Consider the following 17,776-nt stretch of genomic DNA (forward strand, 5'->3'; position numbering starts at 1 on the left):
GTACTTAATTGGATCCATTTTGAAAATCAACCAAGTAGTATGAATCAACATATACTGGCACAGACGCTTAGCAACCCAAGCCAATGCGTAACATGTCCTTTCAAGCATAGAATACTGTCGCACCTCGAAAAAATGGGGATACGACTACAAAGCGAAGCGCGATCGCACGCTCGCAATGATGGACTGAACAGAGTCGCCACCGAACTTTATTTATTCCTAAGAAGGAAAGGGGAAATATCGATAAAACCCAAGACAAAGAAAGGATAAGATATGGTCGTCGCAACCAAATCAGGATTCGGGAGTCGATTACACGAGGGGAAGGTATTAGCACCCCTCACGTCCGTTGTACTCAACGGGAACCATTAGGTCAGTTGTGTGCGTTAATGTTAGTTTGAAATGTTAGGCTTTTCAAGTTATTAGGTGGGAAAGAAAGAATAGAAGAGAGGAGAATGTTTTTGAATTTTTGATGAAGGACTAAACCTAAGTTTTTTTTATTAGTGGGCCTGACAAGATTTACAAATCCTGCTCCTACGTATCTCAATAGAGAAATCAAGGCTTACGTAGTTCTGGGTAGAAAAATGTTTGTTTGTTGGTCGATTTTAGCGAAAGCTATACTGTATTAATCGACGAAAACATTGTTTTACCCAAAACAGATGAGGAGTGGACGCATACCACACATCGAACGGATTTATAAATCTACATTCGTAAAAGCGTCACTTATCTCGACTCAACAATCATGGCCGAAACATTGTTTTGTATCACTTAAGACAATATATCTTTCATTTATGAAAGGGTTTTCGATTAGTCGCACGGCGGCGAGAAAAGAGTTTGATCGGTTGGATGTATTTTGAGTGATGGCGAGGACTTGGATGAGTGAGATATACATCTCGAATCCTAGCCTCAGGAGTGCACGGTATACACCATGTTCCATTTCCATCTTTATTGAAAGAGGTTAAAATAAGAATTAAGTATTTTTGAATTTGATTGATAAAGGGTTTGAAGAAACCGCATCGATAATTTTAGGCGATGGTGAGAGTTAAGATTGGCGAGGCATACGTCTCGAATCTTAACCTCAGGAGTGCATGGTATACACCATGTTCCATTTCCACCTTTATTGAAAAAGTGTTAAATAAGATTTAGGTATCTTAGATTTGATTGAGAAAGGGTTTGACGAAACCACATTGACAATTTTAGACGATGGCGAGAGTTAAGATTGGCGAGGCATACGTCTCGAATCTTAACCTCAGGAGTGCATGGTATACACCATGTTCCATTTCCACCTTTATTGGAAAAGTGTTAAGTAAGAATTAGGTATTTTGGTTTTTGTTGTGAAAATGACTTGACCCTAGATCAAGTATTGATGGACGTTTAAGAGAAATTTGAATGAGTGTTTGAGGGAAAACAAAGTGGATGAATTTGGATGATGGCGAGAGCTAGGATTGGCGAGATATACATCTCGAATCTTAGTCTCAGGAGTGCGCGGTATACACCTCGTTCCACTTCCATCTTATTGAAAAGGTCTTAACTATAAATTAATATTTTTGAGTTTTTTATTAAGAAAACTGGCTTGACGTTGAATCAAGCGTTGGGTGAAAGTTTGAAAGAAATGGAATAGAACGGGAGGGAGAAATGAATTGGTTTGTTTATTGTGAAAATACTCGACGTTGGATCGAGTCACATTTTTGTATCTTTTGAAATTGTTGATTTTATTCTTGTGTTAGTAGCTAACTAAACAGTCAAGTAAAAATAAAGAAATAAAACAGTACAAAATTATTACACATCGGGGGAGTGGGGTACATCTTATCAAATGGGGATTAAAAAATCATGAAATAATTAAATCGGGCCCAAACAACAAATAATGCAATGCATGAGTGTAAGTGCAAGAGAACCGGCTCATTGTAAGAAAGCCCAAGAGTAAGCTATGTGAGGTTGACGGCGATGCTTAAAAAAAGCAATCGACTTACAAGGGTGTGAAAATGGGCTCGATATTGAATCGAGAAAAGTATGATTTTTATAGTTAAAATGGTTTTGAATGAATGATGAAATTAAAAGAAAGCAGATCAACCATGAGTATAATAAAAACATAAACATAAAATAAAATGCTAAAAGAAAATAAAATGCTCAATACGGGTATCGAACCCACTACACTAAAGACCATAAAGATCACCCCTCTCCACCAGACCACTCATGACTAGTTATTATTTTAATGCTAGTTTGGATAAATAAACCAAGATAGATTAAAAATTAGAATTAAAATAAAAAACTAATAAAAAAGAAATCTGTTGGACTACCATAATTAAACCCAGCCGCTTGGCTGTTGGGTTTTTCAATGGGGTATAAGTTGAAAACATGAAAACAATTATTAACTAAGACCTAGGAATTTTAAACGTTTTTAATGGTTTATTCTATTTAAAGTAAATTAAAAGAAAGAAGAAAAAAAAAAAATAGTAACAGATTGCCCTGAACCTCACTTCTCTCTCACACTCTCAACAAAAACCCATTCAATTGCTCTCAGCGAATCGCTCCCTTGCCGTACTCGCTCTCAATCTCCCTCAACTCTCAACATCCTCACGAACTCCTCTCACAAACTCGTCTCTTACAATCTCACGAACTCCAAACCTCTCTAGATCTCAAAATCGCTCATCCTTCAGTCATCATCCCCCAATCAAAACGCGAAAGGATAAAGAAAATTGGACAGGACGGCTCACCTTCGACGGTGACGGCGAGCTCAGGTAGTCCTTGAATCTTCAAATATTGGTTTCTTGCTTCGATTTTGGGATTAGGGTTTATGTGGTATCTTTTTCGCCGTTCCCTTTTTTTCTCAAATTTTTTCGTGCCCTTACTGATTCACTCTTTTCCTATTTATGCTCTGCTGATTAGGGTTTCGAATTGGTATCTTGGGTTCAAAAGAGGTGTCCCTACGAAATACTTTTTTTGATGTTCAGACTCGGATTGCCCTGTTTATGCTAGATTCGAAAAGGTATTCTGAAATCAAGTTTTCTCCAATTTTTTTGTCTTAACTCTATTTTGGGTATTTTCTTGGATTTTACTGCCTTGACTAATTTTACCTGTACCTTTTTTTACTACAGTGAAATTTCGGGGTATTGGTCTGAACATGAAGATTTTCCTTGGTCAGTTTGTGTAATTGAGCCGACGGTTTCATTAGGTGAACTGGTTGCCGCAACAGCAACAACAGCTTGAGGTGGATTTCCGGATGAAAGTGGTGGCATGTATGTAGATGTATCAATCTGCTCAGGAAGCTGTTTTATATCCACCTCAAACCGGGACTGAACATTATTGAGAACGTCAACATCGGATGAACATGAAACAAATGTAATTGCAAGGCCTTTGGTGCCAAACCTTCCAGCTCGGCCAACTCTGTGTAAGTATGTGTCTGCAGAGTCAGGCATGTCATAGTTTGTCACAATATTCACGCGTTCAATGTCAATTCCTCTGCCAACCAAATCGGTTGCTACAAGAATCCTGGTATGTCCCTCCTTAAAACCTTTATAACGCTTCAACCTTTCTTCCTGGGACATTCCAGAATGAATGCATATATATGGAAAGTTGCATTCCACAAGCAGCTTGTCCACTAGAGAACTATCTAACAATTGAGTTTTTTCTGATTCAGCAAGCATGTGATTCATTTCCTTGATTGCTTCTTCATTGTGGCGCATAATATTAGTCTTCGTCACATATACAGCATCCTGAAGTTGATGGAGAACATCCCTCGAGCGATCACCTAGCACCAAGATATCCTCAACAATGTCATGTGAAATCTGACTTTTCTTTGTTTGTGTAGACAGGATTTTACTCAAGGATTGAATGCTTGAAAGTGGACCATGGATTTGCTCAACCAAATTATTCATCCTGACATTATTTTGCCATGTTGATTGCTGAAGTAACATTGCTTTCTGATCCATAACATATGCCATAGCCAGAGACTGTGAAATACCAACGGCATTTGATCTTTGATCGGAAGTGAAGTTGCGCATACAAACTAGCTCATCCTTGACCCAAGGGGTCTGAGTTTGTTAAAAGAGGGAGCTCTTATTTGTATTGTGTTAAAGAATGCAGATGGAATTTAGAAATGATTGTAATCCCTTTTTTTTGGACTGCTATGAGTTTTCTGCTACAAGTTGTTGTCGGTGCCATGTTCTTTATTGTTTGTTGCAGGTTGGGGACGGGATTGCAAGCATGTTGATGAAGGAGTACCGGCAGCAGGTGCAGGTGGTGGTTCAGGGTAATTTGGTGAGAGCCGGTTAGGAGGTGCGTCTCTTTGCAATGTCCCAACGGTATTAAAAGCTAAATTTGCAATCGAATTAACTTGTTCTTGTAGCTGAGAGATTATATCCATTACAAGAGCAACTTCCAAGTAGAAACTTTAACCTAACAAAGTTCAAGTTGACAACAATGTGACTCACCAGATGCTGTACCTGCAAGCGCAATTTTGCTTCTCCAAATCACTTTTTATTCCGTTTTAACTTTTCAATAGCAGAGAAAGGCAAAACAAATATTTGTTCTTTCCATTTTCCTGTTGTGGCTTTTGTAACCGAAACATGGACTGCTGTGATATTGCAGGTTTTCTTGTACCATTTCGAGCAGCTTGGCCTACTCGATAATGCTTCATGTACTGCAGGTGACTTCTTTTGGTTCATGTGTTGAACTTGGAAACTAATGACACCAATGTTGAACTTGGAAACCCCATAATGGAAAAGATTCAAAAGCCAATTAAATCTCGGGATTTAGGACTAGGATTTGGATCATTCGGGTTGACCTTGGTCAAAGCTGACCAAAGTCAACATTCAGTCATAAATGCGATTTTTTTGTAAATTTCCATGTCATGAACAATGTATGATGGATTGTAATAATGTAATTGATCATTTTAATGGAATAAAACACTTTGAATGAAATTTATATGGCCATGACTTGCACTAATTGATATTTGGAATGAATTTGAACATGAACTGTAGTGCATATGACTTGAATAGCAACTAAATAACAAATTATGGTGTTGCAAATGTAATGAATTGGATTTTAGAAATAACCTGAGACTAATCACAATGTCAAAAAAATAAAAAAAACCAATTAAAATCAAATTAATCTATAATTTGTTAAAATTACTTTGATATCAACTCTAACATTTATTTGGAAATTAAAATCAATTAGAGTTTGAATCATTAGTAAAACACAATTAAGATTAACTTGAAATTTGGAATTAGATAGGCTTTGAAATTAAATTAAAATCGAAAATTAAAATCAAATAACTAAAATCCAATTTGTAATCACAAAGCATCATGATCAAAAAGTTAGATAATAACCAAAGTTTATCACAAAATATGGATTTGGGAATGAATGTATGCAAATGAACTTTAGGCCAAGTGCCAGATAAAAAAAATAAAAAATGGAAACAATTCAGGATCAAAATCGGGGTATGACAAATACCGAGTCTCATAGTCGGTGAAATTCTTACTGAGGTAGTAAATTGCATATTCTTTCTTCCCAGATTCATCTTGCTGGCCCATAACATAACCCATACTCTCTTCAAGCATAGTCAAATACATGATCAAAGGTCTTCCTTCAACGAATAGAGACAGAATCATAGGTTCAAGCAGATACTTTTTGATACTATCAAAAGCTTTCTAGAAATCTTCGGTCCAATCACAAGACTGATCTTTCCGAAGAAGCTTTAAAATAGGCGCACATGTGGAAGTCATATGCGATATAAATCTTGAGATATAGTTTAAGTGGCCGAGAAAACCTCTTACTTGCTTCTCAGTTTTGGGGGCAGCCATCTCTTGTATTGCTTTTACCTTGGCAGGATCAACCTTAATACCCTTCTTGCTGACAATAAAGCCCAATAACTTACCAGAACGAACACCAAAAGTACACTTATTAGGATTCAGGCGGAGTTTGTACTTCCTCAATGATGAGAGATAGAGTAAATAAGGAACACCGTAAGGTACGGTGCACTTAAGTGAATTGTAGAACATCGTAAGGTACGATGCACTTAAGTAGAATAGAAATATGGTAAGGTACCACGTGCTTAAGTGATTTTGGTATATCATAAGATATGGGCCACATACACTTAAGTGGACTTTTTAGCTTACATCCCACACAAGTGGTTCTTTAAATAGAACCCTTGTGCAGAAGCTTTTGTTCAGTTGTAATTTCGTTTTTCTCTCTCTCTCTCTCTCTCTCTCTCTCACACACACACACACACACACACACACACACACACTCAAAGCCTTCATTCCTAGCATCTAGCACTGAGATAGAAGGAATCTGTTGTGTGGACTGAGTAGAGGCATTGTCACCATTCAACGTTCGTGATCTCTCTGTAGATCTGCATCAAAGGTTTCAATCGTTACAAGAGGTAACGATTTTATCACTGATCATACCCATTCGTAAGGATCACTAAAGGATAAATTTTTAAATTCCGCTGTGTTTTGGATCTCGATTCTCCTACAGTGGTATCAGAGCCACTTACGAAACCATGCATCTAATAGCTGTTTATTTTCTGTATTTGTTGTATTAATACGATTAAAAGACAGAATGAATCAAAGAATAAACGAGTAATTAAATTTGGCATCATGTGTGTACGATTTGGATGATTGATGTTGACTATGCTTCGGAATCTGACGTTAGTATGGTGAAGCAGCGATACATCGATCGTCCATAGGTTACACAATTGAGATCGATCAAGTTATATATACGATATAAATAATCCTGGTGCAAGATATGGTATATATGATATACTATTTCTGCTTCGTTCATTCAAACACTTAATAGTTGTTTTCCTTTGAGCGATCAATGGTCATTTGCTTCTTGATCCGACATTAGTATGGTGAAGCAATGACGTGTTGATCAATCATATTGAATTAACAACCGAGGTGTGTTTGATGTTTTGAAATTGGTGCATTAGGGTTCATGATGGTACAAGGGTTGTGTTGTTAAAGAGTTATGCGATTAGGGTTGTGACTGCGCAAGAGTTGTACTTTAAAGTATCAAGTGTTGATGCGAAAAATAACGTCGATTTCAAATGAATTGTTCATTAAAATTTTGCGTCGGGGCGCTGCCCCTAACAACCCTGCAAGGGGGCACTGCCCGGGCAGCAGAATCCTCGGCTAACTCTGCGTAGTGTGATCGGTCGCCAGAATTTAATTTGGTTTATTTAATTAATAGAATTTAAATTAATAATAATAATGTGTTTATTATTATTCTCTTGTGGTGATCGGTTATGACCTTAGTTTTCCTTTATTTTATTTTGGGATTTTAAAATACGACCTGCGTGTCATGCCTCTCTTTTAATCTCTTAATGTAACTTCTTTTCTCATCTCACTCCCTCGTATGTAAAACGAGTTTCTTTTATGTAATGTAATGTTATGAATAAAGAGAAGAATACAATATCAAAGAAGGACACCCTTGAAGATCTTGCTTGGAGAAGCTTAGATCATTATTAGGATAGCTTAGGTTCTCTCATTGGCTTGGGAGAACAATTGCACTAGGGGCCATAACTGTTTCATTTTGTATGTATGTTGATGAATGTGAGAGACAATTTATATGATAAATAAGCCGATGAGATCAGAATTATTGTAAATTCCCTCAAATTAAATATTAAGTTTATGTTTTCCAAGTTTTAGCACTCATCAAGACTAATATCGAATAATGTAGGTTTCGCCTACGCGAGGTGCATGTTCTATATTAGTAAGGTGCGATGGGATAATTGTAATATTCAATTGCTAAAACAATGGGTCAAACTTAACTAAACAAATTATAATAAGATTATATATGTTTAGAAGAAATAGTTGGAAATGATCCATATGATGGATTTAAATAAGGAGTTATTCACCCAACTAAAATATTCGAGAGTTGTATTAGATACAATTGGAAGGAGTTCCTACCTAAATAACCTAGTTTTATGTAATCTGCCTACGCGGACTTAAAACAAAGTGAAATATGGATCTCGACCCACTAGAAAATCTTCCAACGGGATTTTCTGAATCAAATGGTGAGGGTCATTTGTTTTGAGTAAAATAGTGGGAGCATATTTAATTAAAGGCCTAATTAAATATGTTATTGATACTTATATTTTCATTATTTTCATGTAGATTACCATGACAACAAACACCTCTAACAATATTTTATGATCAATCCTTGATAAGGAAAAATCATATGGGACAAATTTTCTGGGTTGGCACCGAAATCTGAGGATTGTCCTCAAACATGATAGAAAGTTGTATGTCTCGGAGAAACCTGTTCCTGAAGAGGAACCTCCTAGTTCTGCACCTAAGGCAAAAATAGATGCTTATAAGAAGGATGTCGGTGATGAATGAAACTGCTTGCCTCATCCTATAAGAAGCATGTCGATGATGCCAATGAGAACATGGCAGCATTCGATATGATCGAACACCTGAAGATGCTCTATCAAGAGCAAGCCAGACATGAAAGGTTTGAAGTTTCAAAAGCACTTTTTCAAGGCAAGTTAGCTTAGGGAGCCCCTGTAGGTCCCCGTGTGCTCAAGATGATTGGGTATATGGAGAACCTTGAGAGGTTGGGTTTTCCCCTCGGAAAGGAACTTGCGACTGATTTGATCTTGCAATCGTTGCCAGATAGATTCAGTCAATTTGTCCTTAATTTCAATATGAATTATATGGACAAATCTCTTCCTGAACTACTAGCCATGTTAAGAACTGCTGAGTAGAATTTGAAGTCAAAAGGGAAGTCCATTCTGATGATCGGAAATGGAAAGAGACAGAACAAAAGTCCCACTAAGCAGGGTGATAAAGGGAAAGGCAAGGAAGTTGTCAAACCTAAACCCACTGCTTCTGCTTTGAAGCCTAGTGGAGGCATAGCAAAGGAAGGCACTTGCTTCCATTGCGGTAAGACCGGACACTAGAAGAGAAACTGCCCAAAGTACCTGGAAGATAAGAAGAATGGAGTAGAGACTTCAACTTCAGGTATTTTTGTTATTGAAATTAATTTATCTACTTCTGCATCATGGATATTAGATACTGGATGCGGTTCTCACATTTGTACCAATGTGCAGAGGCTAAAAAGGAGTAGAGATTTGGCAAAAGGTGAAGTTGACCTACGAGTTGGCAATGGAGCAAAGGTTGCCTAGTGGTTTAATAATTCAGTTAGAGAACTGTTATTATGTACCTGCAATTAGCAGGAATATTATTTTCGTTTCTTGCTTAGACAAGTTTGGTTTTTCATTTATAATAAAGAACAATTGTTGCTCCATTTATTTGAATGATATATTCTATGCTACTGCACAAATGAACAATGGACTATATGTCCTTGATCTTGAAATGTCTATTTATAACATTAATACTAAAAGGATGAAACCTAATGAGTTAAATCCAACTTACCTTTGGCATTATCGATTAGGCCACATAAATGAGAAACGCATTTCCAAACTCCATAAAGATGGACTCTTGGACTCTTTTGATTATGAATCATATGATACATGCAAATCTTGTTTAATTGGAAAGATGACAAAGCTCCATTCACAGGAAAAGGTGAAAGAGCTAATGATCTTTTGGCCCTCATACATACTGATGTATGTGGACCACTGAACATACCAGCCAGAGGAGGTTTTCAGTACTTCATCACATTTATTGATGATTTCAGTAGATATGGTTATGTGTATTTAATGAAACAAAAATCAGAGTCCTTTGAAAAGTTCAAGGAATTCAAGAATGAAGTACAAAACCAACTAGGTAATAATATTAAAAATCTTCGATCAGATCGAGGTGGTGAGTATTTAAGCCTAGAGTTTGATGACCATCTGAAAGAGTGTGGGATCTTATCCCGACTTACTCCTCCTGGAACACCCCAATGAAACGGTGTATCTGAGAGGAGAAATCGAACCTTGTTAGACATGGTTCGATCCATAATGAGTCACGTCGACCTTCCAAACTCCTTTTGGGGATATGCACTATCGACAACAGTTTACACACTTAACCGTGTTCCATTCAAAAAGGTTGAGAAGACACCATATGAGATATGGAGTGGTAAGAAACCACATATGTCTTACATGAAGATTTAGGGTTGCGAATTTTATGTGAAATGACAAATTTCAACTAAGCTTGAGCCCAAATCTGACAAATGCTTATTTGTGGGGTATCCTAAAGAAACAAGTGGTTATTACTTCTACAATCCTTCTGAGGGAAAATTGTTTGTCGCTCGAACTGGAGTTTTCCTAGAAAAGGATTTTATTTCCAAAGGAATCAGTGGGCGGAAAGTAGAGCTCGAAGAAATTCAAGAATCACAAAGCATTGGTACACCTATGGAGGAATTAGAGCAGGAAGCACAAGTAGTTGTGGAAGAACAACCTGCTCAAGTAGAACAAGACCAGCGTAGGTCAAGCAGGATACGTCACCTACCTAAGAGATATGAATATCTCATAGCTGATCAAGGTGATGTATTACTCATGGATCAAGATGAGCCTGTGACCTACCAAGAGGCCATAACTGGTCCCGAGTCTGAGAAGTGGCTAGAAGCCATGAAATCTGAAATGGATTCCATGTACACAAACCAGGTTTGGACCTTGGTAGAGCCTCTTGTAGGAGTTAACCCTATAGGATGCAAGTGGGTCTTCAAAAAGAAGACTGACATGGATGGTAAGGTACATACCTATAAGGCAAGACTGGTTGCAAAATGATATAAACAAATTCATGGGGTTGACTATGATGAAACCTTTTCACCAGTTGCAATGCTTAAATCTGTTCGGATTTTACTTGCTATCGCTGCATATCATGATTATGAAATACGACAGATGGATGTCAAAACTGCTTTCCTTAATGGGAATCTTCTTGAGGATGTGTACATGACACAACCTGAAGAATTTGACATACCAGAAGAAGCCCAAAAGATATGTAAGTTACAAAGATCAATCTATGGATTGAAGCAAGCTTGCAGAAGCTGGAATCTTCGTTAAACAATATGGATTCATCAAGAATGAGCCTTGTGTCTACAAGAAGGTTAGTGGGAGCATGGTCATCTTCCTGGTATTATATGTAGATGACATATTACTCATTGGAAACAATGTCCCTACCCTACAACAAGTAAAGTCTTGGTTGGGGAAATGCTTTTCCATGAAGGACCTGGGTGAAGCAGCCTATATGTTAGGAATCAGGATCTATAGAGATAGATCACAAAAACTGCTTGGCCTAAGTCATAGTACATAGATAGATAAAGTGCTGAGACGCTTTAATATGCATGATTCGAAGAAAGGATTCATACCTATGCAACATAGACATCTATCAAAAACACAATCCCCTTCAACTAAGGAAGAAAGGGATCGCATGAATAAGATTCTATATGCATCTAGAATAGGATCTATCATGTATGCCATGTTATGTACTCGGCCAGATGTCTCGTATGCTTTAAGTGCAATGAGTAGGTACCAATCTGATCTCGGTGATGCTCATTAGGTAGTTGTCAAGAATATCCTTAAGTATTTGAGAAGGACTAAGGACTTATTCTTGATATATGGAGGTCAGGAAGAGCTTGTTGTAATTGGATACACCGATGCTAGCTTCCAGACAGATAAGGATGACTTTAGATCGCAATCTGGTTATGTGTTTTGCTTAAACGGTGGCGTTGTGAGATGGAAAAGTTCAAAGCAAGATACAGTTGTTGATTCTACAACTGAGGTCGAGTATATTGCTGCCTCAAGTGCAGCAAAGGAAGTTGTTTGGATCAAAAAGTTCATTAGTGAACTTGGCATGGTTCATAGCATTGTGGATCCCATTGATCTCTATTGTGATAACAATGGTGCTATCGCACAAGCTAAGGAGCCTAGATCTCACCATTGATCCAAACACATACTTAGGCGTTATCATCTCATTCGAGAGATAATAGATAGAGGAGATGTGAAAATATGCAGAGTACCTACACTTGACAATATTGCTAACCCACTGACAAAGCCTCTTGCACAGCAGAAGCATGATGGCCATACTAGATTTATGGGAATTAAGGGTATACCTGATTGGCTCTAGTGCTAGTGGGAGATTGTTGGTGTAAGCCCTAGAGGCTAATACTTTTGGTACTTGTATCGAATTATTTATTAATAATAAAAGGCTTTTTCTTTATTATGTTTGTTTGATAAAGTCGCTAGAATAGCTAGTCCGTTTAATGTATCAAGTGTGACTTAATCATGAGATCCCATTAAACATAAGGACACTATTCTTAAAGTATTCGTAGTCGAGCTTTGTTGTAAAGTGGGATAACATTAAAGCATTAAGACTATTATGTATATAGACTGATGATCACATCTCATGGATCATGGATAAGGAGTTATCAAGTCTTAAACATATGTATGAATATTAAGAGTAATATTTATACTAGATTGACCCGCTATGAGAATACTATATAGAATGTTATGCAAAGTGTCATAAGTTATTCTCATGGTGATAGTGGTGTATACCACCCTTCGACCTGAAACCACTATGGACCCTAGATGCATAGTCGAGTGCCTTATTGCTGATCAAACATTGTCCGTAACTGGATGACTATAAAGACAATTGATGGGTACTACACGAAGCATGCTGAGGAACATGAGTGACCTAGATGGAATTTGCCCATCCTGCGTAACAGGATAAATGTCTACGGGCCCAATATTGAACTGGACAAGGATGACACGGTCTATGCCTTGTGTTCAATATAGACATAGGGGAAAAAGGGTAATTATACACATAAGTATTATCACAAAAGGATTTGTCAGGTCACATGACATTTTCGTGTCTTGGGTAGCAGTGATGTGTTGCTAGATACCGCTCACTGTTTATTATGTTAAATACATGATTTAATATAATTACCAATGTCGCGAGAACCTACAAAGTCACACACAAAAGGACGGATTGATGAGAGATAGAGTAAATAAGGAACACCTTAAGGTACGGTGCACTTAAGTGAATTGTAGAACATCGTAAGGTATGGTGCACTTACGTAGAATACGAAATATGGTAAGGTACCACGTGCTTAAGTGATTTTGGTATATCATAAGATATGGGCCACATACACTTAAGTGGGATTTTTAGCTTACAGCCCACACAAGTGGTTCTATAAATAGAACCCTTGTGCAAAAGCATTTGTTCAAATGAAATTTCGTTTCTCTCTCTCTCACACACTCAAAGCCTTCATTCGTACCAGCTAGCACTGAGATTGAAGGAATCCGTTCATGTGGACTGAGTAGAGGCGTTGTCACCATTCAACGTTCGTGATCGCTCCGTAGATCTGCATCAAAGGTTTCAATCTCCACAAGAGGTAACGATTCTATCACTGATCATGCCCATTCGTAAGGATCACTAAAGGTGAAAATTTTAAATTCCGCTGCGTTTTGGACCGCGATTCTTCTTCACTCAAATGCTTGAATAACTTCAATAAATGCTCAACATGTTCTTCTTCATAAATTGATTTAGAAATCATATCATCAACATAAACTTCAATCTCTTTATGCATCATATCATGAAAAAGAGTGGTCATAGCTCTCTAGTACGTTGCATAAGAATTCTTTAAACCGAAAGACGTCACTCTATAACAAAATGTTCCCCAGGGCGTAATGAATGTGGTCTTATCCATATCTTTAGGTTCCATCTTTATTAGATTATAACCGAAAAATCTGTCCTTAAACGAAAAGACTTTTAATTTAGCTGTATTGTCTACCACCATATTAATGTGTGGCAGAGGGAAATCATCTTATAGACTAGCTTTGTTCAAATCTCTATAATCAACACACATGCAGACTTTTCCATCTTTCTCTGGAACAGACACAATGTTGGCCACCCACTACAGATATTCGGAGGTAACAAGAAAACCAACATCAATTTGCTTCTGTACTTCCTCCTTGATCTTCACTGCCATATCAGGATGAGTTCTTCTCAATTCATGCTTGACCGGCTGGCATTCTGGCTTCAACGGCAGTCTATGCTCCACAACAGAATAATCTCGAAGAAGATAAATCAACCCCTTCTTAGCTTCTGGACACAGTTCAGACCCAATCTTGACTTCCTTCACATCATCTTCGGAACCCAGGTTGACTAATTCAATCTGCTCTTCAAATGGCTAAATGTCTTTTTCCTTGCGCTCAAGTAAACGGGATAACTCATCGAATACTTCTTCATCATCAGTCTCTTCCTCAGCTTCAAACACAGGGAAATCAAAGTTTGGAGAGGGAGGAGGGTCATTGTATTCAATGGGTTTGAGAACCAACCTGCATAATGATTTGATATTTTGATTTTAGAGAAGTGGAGTGCAAACATATATTATGCAGATGGAAAGTTCATTATTTATTTTATGTTCTTTTGTGATTACCATTTTCAGAAAAAGCAAAAAGTAAAAATAAAACATCATAGATGTGGATGAATAAAATTGTATTTCATTGATGATAATAAGGAAAATGCCCAACAATGCTCACTCCTCCCTTAGGCATAGGAGAAGGATTTTTTCTAAAAACAATAAAACAAATTACTTAGAATGGTGAATGACAATAGGAACATCAACAACAACCCAGTTATTGCAAGTCTGGCCATGCGTCACAAAGTTGGCGCAAGCTTCGTCTTCATCACCGTTGTCCTCAATAGTGGCAGCTGGGTGTTGATCATTCTCATGAATGAACCCTCCACTATGGAAAATTGGTTGCATACTTTTGGCTTTGGCGCTGAATGGCCCTGGTTGAAACCCTAGTCCTGCTGTGTTTTTATTTTCTGTGACCTCCACAACACGACCCCACTTGTCAATATTGCCAGCCTAAACAGCTCTAGCTTCATGAATCCATGGACTTCCCAACAAGCTGTTGTAGGCCGGGTGGATATCCATCACTTGGAAAGTAATTTGGAAATTACTCTGACCTATCTTTATTGGAAGGTCCACTTCTCCAATGACAGTTTTATGAGAACCGTCAAACGCTTTTACAACGACGTCGTTGTACCTCATCGGGGCGCATTGATAGAAAAGTCTTGAAAAAGTTGACTTCGGAAACACATTTAGTGATGACCCTGTATCAACCAACATATTGGACAAAGCGTCCTCCTTGCAATTCATCGAAATGTGTAGCGCAAAATTGTGATTTTTGCCTTCCTCGGGAAGCTCTTCATCACAAAAACTCATATTATTACAAGAAGTGATGTTGGCAACTATGTGGTCAAACTGATCCACAGTAACACCGTGTTTGACATAAGCCTGTTCCAACACTCTCTACAATGCTTCTCTGTGCACTTCATAATTCATCAACAATGATAGCACAGAGATCTTTGATGGTGTCTGGAGCAGCGGCGCCAGAACATTGAATTCACTTCTTTTTATTAATCTTAATACCTCATTATCGTCGTTAGTCTTCAATTTGTTGGATTCACCAGACTAACACATTGGAGCACTAACTGGATTCACTATAGGAATCTCTACTTTCTTACTCATGGAAACATCTTCGATAACCTTCGGAAACACTGGACTAAACACACGACCACTACGGGCCACCTTTGTTATATCTGCATTATATTGGTATGTCACATCTTTATCGGATGCATAAGGGACAAGGCCTACTAACCGTATAACCAACAACGATATCGATCTATTGACATTGTTGTTGCTGCTACTATCAAACTGAATGACTACACGCTCAGGGGTCTTAAACGCTGGTACAATGACTTTCACATGATCTTCCATACCCCTCGATTGTTGAATCTGGATTACATTCTCATCCATCAACTTATGGATATCTCTCTTGACAATCATACACCCACGGGGGTTCACGCTGCAAATGACACAACTATCATGGTCATGTTCACAGTCACTAATTAAACACAGAGTTCTATGTATTTCCACCATAGATCTTCGAATACGTCGTACATCAAAAACTCTAAAATTCCCTGGACAACCATCCACCATGTTGATAGAAGTGTTACCATGAGCGGGCAACAAATTGCCTTTTACATTTGGCGCTCTGTCCTCAAAGGACACCATACCACTCTTCACAAGATTTTGAACTTCATATTTTAACATATAGAAATTCTCTATGTCATGACCAGGGGCTCCCTGGTGAAAAGCACAACAAAGATCAGGCTAGAACCACCATGGTAGTGGCTCAGGGATTTGCGGAGGGTTTCTTGGTTGAATGAGATTCTTGAGGACGAATGATGAGTATAACTCTGTATATGTCATATGAATAGGGTCAAAGGAGACATTCTTCGTTTCAAAGTTTTGCTGATGATGATTTTTGTTGTTGTTGTTGTATTTGGTTCTTTGTTGCGGTTGTTGTTGATGTTGTTATTGATGAATTGGAACTGATTAATTGTTGGAATTATTAGAAAAAACTAGAATTACTGAAGAAACTTGGTGCTAATGTTGACGGGGTTGATAACTCTTCCTTACATGAGTCCTCCTCTACCTCCCCACTGATACTGAATTAGTTTCTCCCTCCTTCCTCTTGGAGAAACTCCCACCATACTTCTTGCTAGCTGACGCCTCTTCTTTAGTCAAACATCCTTCATAGACTCATTCTTCTAGCCTCATCCCCATGTTCACCATTTCGGTAAAATCATTGGGGGAACTTGCAATCATACATTCATAATAAAATGAACTCAGTGTTTTTAAGAAGATCTTCGCCATTTCCTTCTCTTCAAGAGGTGGACTTATCTGAGCAACTAATTCTCTCCATTTTTGGGCATATTCTTTGAATGTCTCCTTATCCTTCTGAGATATTGACCTCAACTGATCTCTATCAGACGCCATATCCATATTATACTTATATTGCTTGACAAAGGCTTCACCCAAGTCATTGAAAGTACATATGCTTGCACTGTCTAGACCCATGTACCACCTCAAGGAAGCCCCAGTTAAACTGTCTTGGAAATAGTGAATCAAAAGCTTATCGTTATCAGTTTGAGTAGACATTTTTCTAGCATACATAACGAGATGGCTTAGCGGGAAGGTATTCCCTTTGTACTTTTCAAAGTCTGAGACCTTGAATTTCACCGGGATCATGACATCAGGGACCAAGCAGAGTTCAGCAACACTCTTCCCAAACAAATCTTTCCCTCTTAGAGTCTTTAACTCTTTGTGCAACTTGAGGAATTAATCTTTCATTTCATCTATCTTCTCGTATACATCAGGACCCTCGGACAAATCAGAGTGGTAGATAGTGTCTTCAACACGAGGAATAGTGTGAAAAGCCGGAGGTGGCACTGACATGACCGAGCTAGATGCCGGCAGAGAAACAAATGTGGGTGCATACCCTTCTGGCATGAAATTTGATGGCATTCCCCAAGGGAATCCAACAAGCATAGCAGGAATGGGTTGACCGACAAGAGCAACAAGAAAAGTTGAAGAAGCAATCTCAGAAATAACATTCCTCTGAGGAGGAGGAATTGGAGGAGATGGTAATGACTGATTCTGGGCAGCAATGACAGACTCCATTAGTTTCTTAAGTCTGGTGATCTCATCCTTCAGCTCTCTATTCTCTTGCTCTAGATACTCCATTCTCTTCGGCTGATTAGCGCAAGTATTATAACGGTGAGTCAGCTTGGTTGATGCACAAAAGAAGAACTGATAAGACATCGGGCGAAAGAAACCTGTTATGCAAATGATGCATGAAATACAATGTTTTTTATTGTTTTTAATTTAAAGGAACATATGAAGTCCTATGTGCTAATATATATTCAAATAATAACAATAATAACAATTTAATTAACCATAAAATCTCTTTTTATTCATAAAAATTTGGAAGGATTACACTGAGTACAATTTCAGAAACCAAAATACAAATTCAAGA

The 17,776-nt window shown here is 37.9% G+C and overlaps 1 protein-coding gene across 1 annotated transcript; it reads right to left on the reverse strand.

Annotated features, from left to right (window-relative positions):
• Positions 1 to 3,083: 3,083 nt before the first annotated feature.
• On the reverse strand, positions 3,084 to 3,935 carry LOC127103233 (ATP-dependent RNA helicase uap56-like). Its single transcript, XM_051040499.1, has one exon. The coding sequence runs from the start codon at positions 3,933 to 3,935 to the stop codon at positions 3,084 to 3,086; it is 852 nt and encodes a 283-aa protein (XP_050896456.1).
• Between the last annotated feature and the right edge of the window lie 13,841 nt (positions 3,936 to 17,776).

This window comes from Lathyrus oleraceus, chromosome 7 (genome assembly GCF_024323335.1).
Source record: "Lathyrus oleraceus cultivar Zhongwan6 chromosome 7, CAAS_Psat_ZW6_1.0, whole genome shotgun sequence".
Taxonomy (NCBI): domain Eukaryota; kingdom Viridiplantae; phylum Streptophyta; class Magnoliopsida; order Fabales; family Fabaceae; genus Lathyrus; species Lathyrus oleraceus.